Genomic DNA, 1,253 nt, shown 5'->3' on the forward strand with positions numbered 1-1,253 from the left:
ACAAGCACCGAGCTGGGGCACTCGGTCACAACATTCAGTAGGAAGACTAACCCTGTGTGGCATGACAAGCTAGAAAGTTTAATTCTGTGCTGAGCCAGAGCGTGTGGTGGGGACTCTGCTGGGACACGGTTAAGGAGAACGTGTTGAGTGCTCCAGCTGTGAGCTGAAGCAGCCACCACTGTCCCCTACCAGCCGTGGGGATGCTCCAAGAGATGCCACAGGGTCTGAGCTCACCTTTCCCACCCCCAGGCTCTGCAGATGGGGACGGTGCTGGTGGGAGCTCCCAGGCAGGACGGGATCATCTCCATCCTGACCATCTCGGCACAGGCAGATGAGCCTCACCAGGTGCAGTTCCCAGCTCCTCAGCACGGCAGCTCCCTGAGCCCGGGCCAGCCTCGCTGGGCCAACTACGTCAAGGGTGTCATCCAGCACTACCCAGGTAAGGCACAGGCTGCCAGGCAGGTCAGAGTCCCCCTCATGAGGCTGGTGTTCAGCACCCAGCTCTGGGTGTGCTCCAGGGGCTCTTCCAGTGCTGGTGCAATCCTGCAGCTCTGCCAGGACCAGGCTCCAGCAGAGACATGCTCAGTTCCAAAGCTCCCTGTGTTTGGAAGGGTCATGCTCTGCTGTGGGTCACCCTGTGTTTTAAAATGAGGTGTTGGACAGGGGCTCCTCTCTGTTATTCCCTGTGAGCTGTGGGCAGCCCCCAGCCCTGCAGGGGCTCATGTTTCCCCTCCTCCCCTCTCTTCCTGCAGGTGGTCCTGTGCCAGGCTTCAGTGCCCTGATAGCCAGTGACATCCCCCTGGGTGGGGGCCTCTCCAGCTCAGCCTCTCTGGAGGTGGCTACATACACCTTCCTCCAGCAGCTCTGCCCTGGTAAGACAGCAGCCAGTCGTGGCCCCTGGCATTTCCATTTCCAGGTGGTAGCTGGGATGAGGGAGGGTGCCCTGAGGAAGATCCCATAGCCCTTTGGGAAATGCCACTGTGGAGTGGGTCACAACTCCCCACTGCAGCCAGAGCTGGCACATTGCTCTGGCTGTGTGGCTCCTCTGGCTCATCCAGCCTGACCTGCCCAGTCTTCCCTGGGGTTGGCCAAGGAGGTGAGAGGATGTTCCCTTGGAAGTGTCTTCTTCCCACCCCTCATGTCCCCGAAAATCAAGAGATCTGAGACAGCAGTGTTGAATTAGCACATCCAACTGGATTTGGGGACCCACTGGTGCAGGAGAAAGCAACTGCAGCTGCAAAACTCCATTCCTG

At 59.1% G+C, this 1,253-nt stretch overlaps 1 protein-coding gene across 1 annotated transcript in view; it reads left to right on the forward strand.

The window, feature by feature from the left end:
- Positions 1 to 249: 249 nt before the first annotated feature.
- The window catches only part of GALK1 (galactokinase 1), a gene marked incomplete at its 5' end in the record, with an annotated part of 3,016 nt that continues 2,012 nt past the window's right edge, over positions 250 to 1,253 (forward strand). The window contains 2 exons of the mRNA XM_009073504.1: positions 250 to 439; positions 753 to 872. Coding sequence (XP_009071752.1) covers positions 250 to 439; positions 753 to 872 — 310 coding nt within the window. The remainder of the gene's footprint in view (positions 440 to 752; positions 873 to 1,253) is intronic.

Source organism: Acanthisitta chloris, unplaced genomic scaffold (assembly GCF_000695815.1).
Source record: "Acanthisitta chloris isolate BGI_N310 unplaced genomic scaffold, ASM69581v1 scaffold13064, whole genome shotgun sequence".
In the NCBI taxonomy this organism is placed as follows: Eukaryota; Metazoa; Chordata; class Aves; order Passeriformes; family Acanthisittidae; genus Acanthisitta; species Acanthisitta chloris.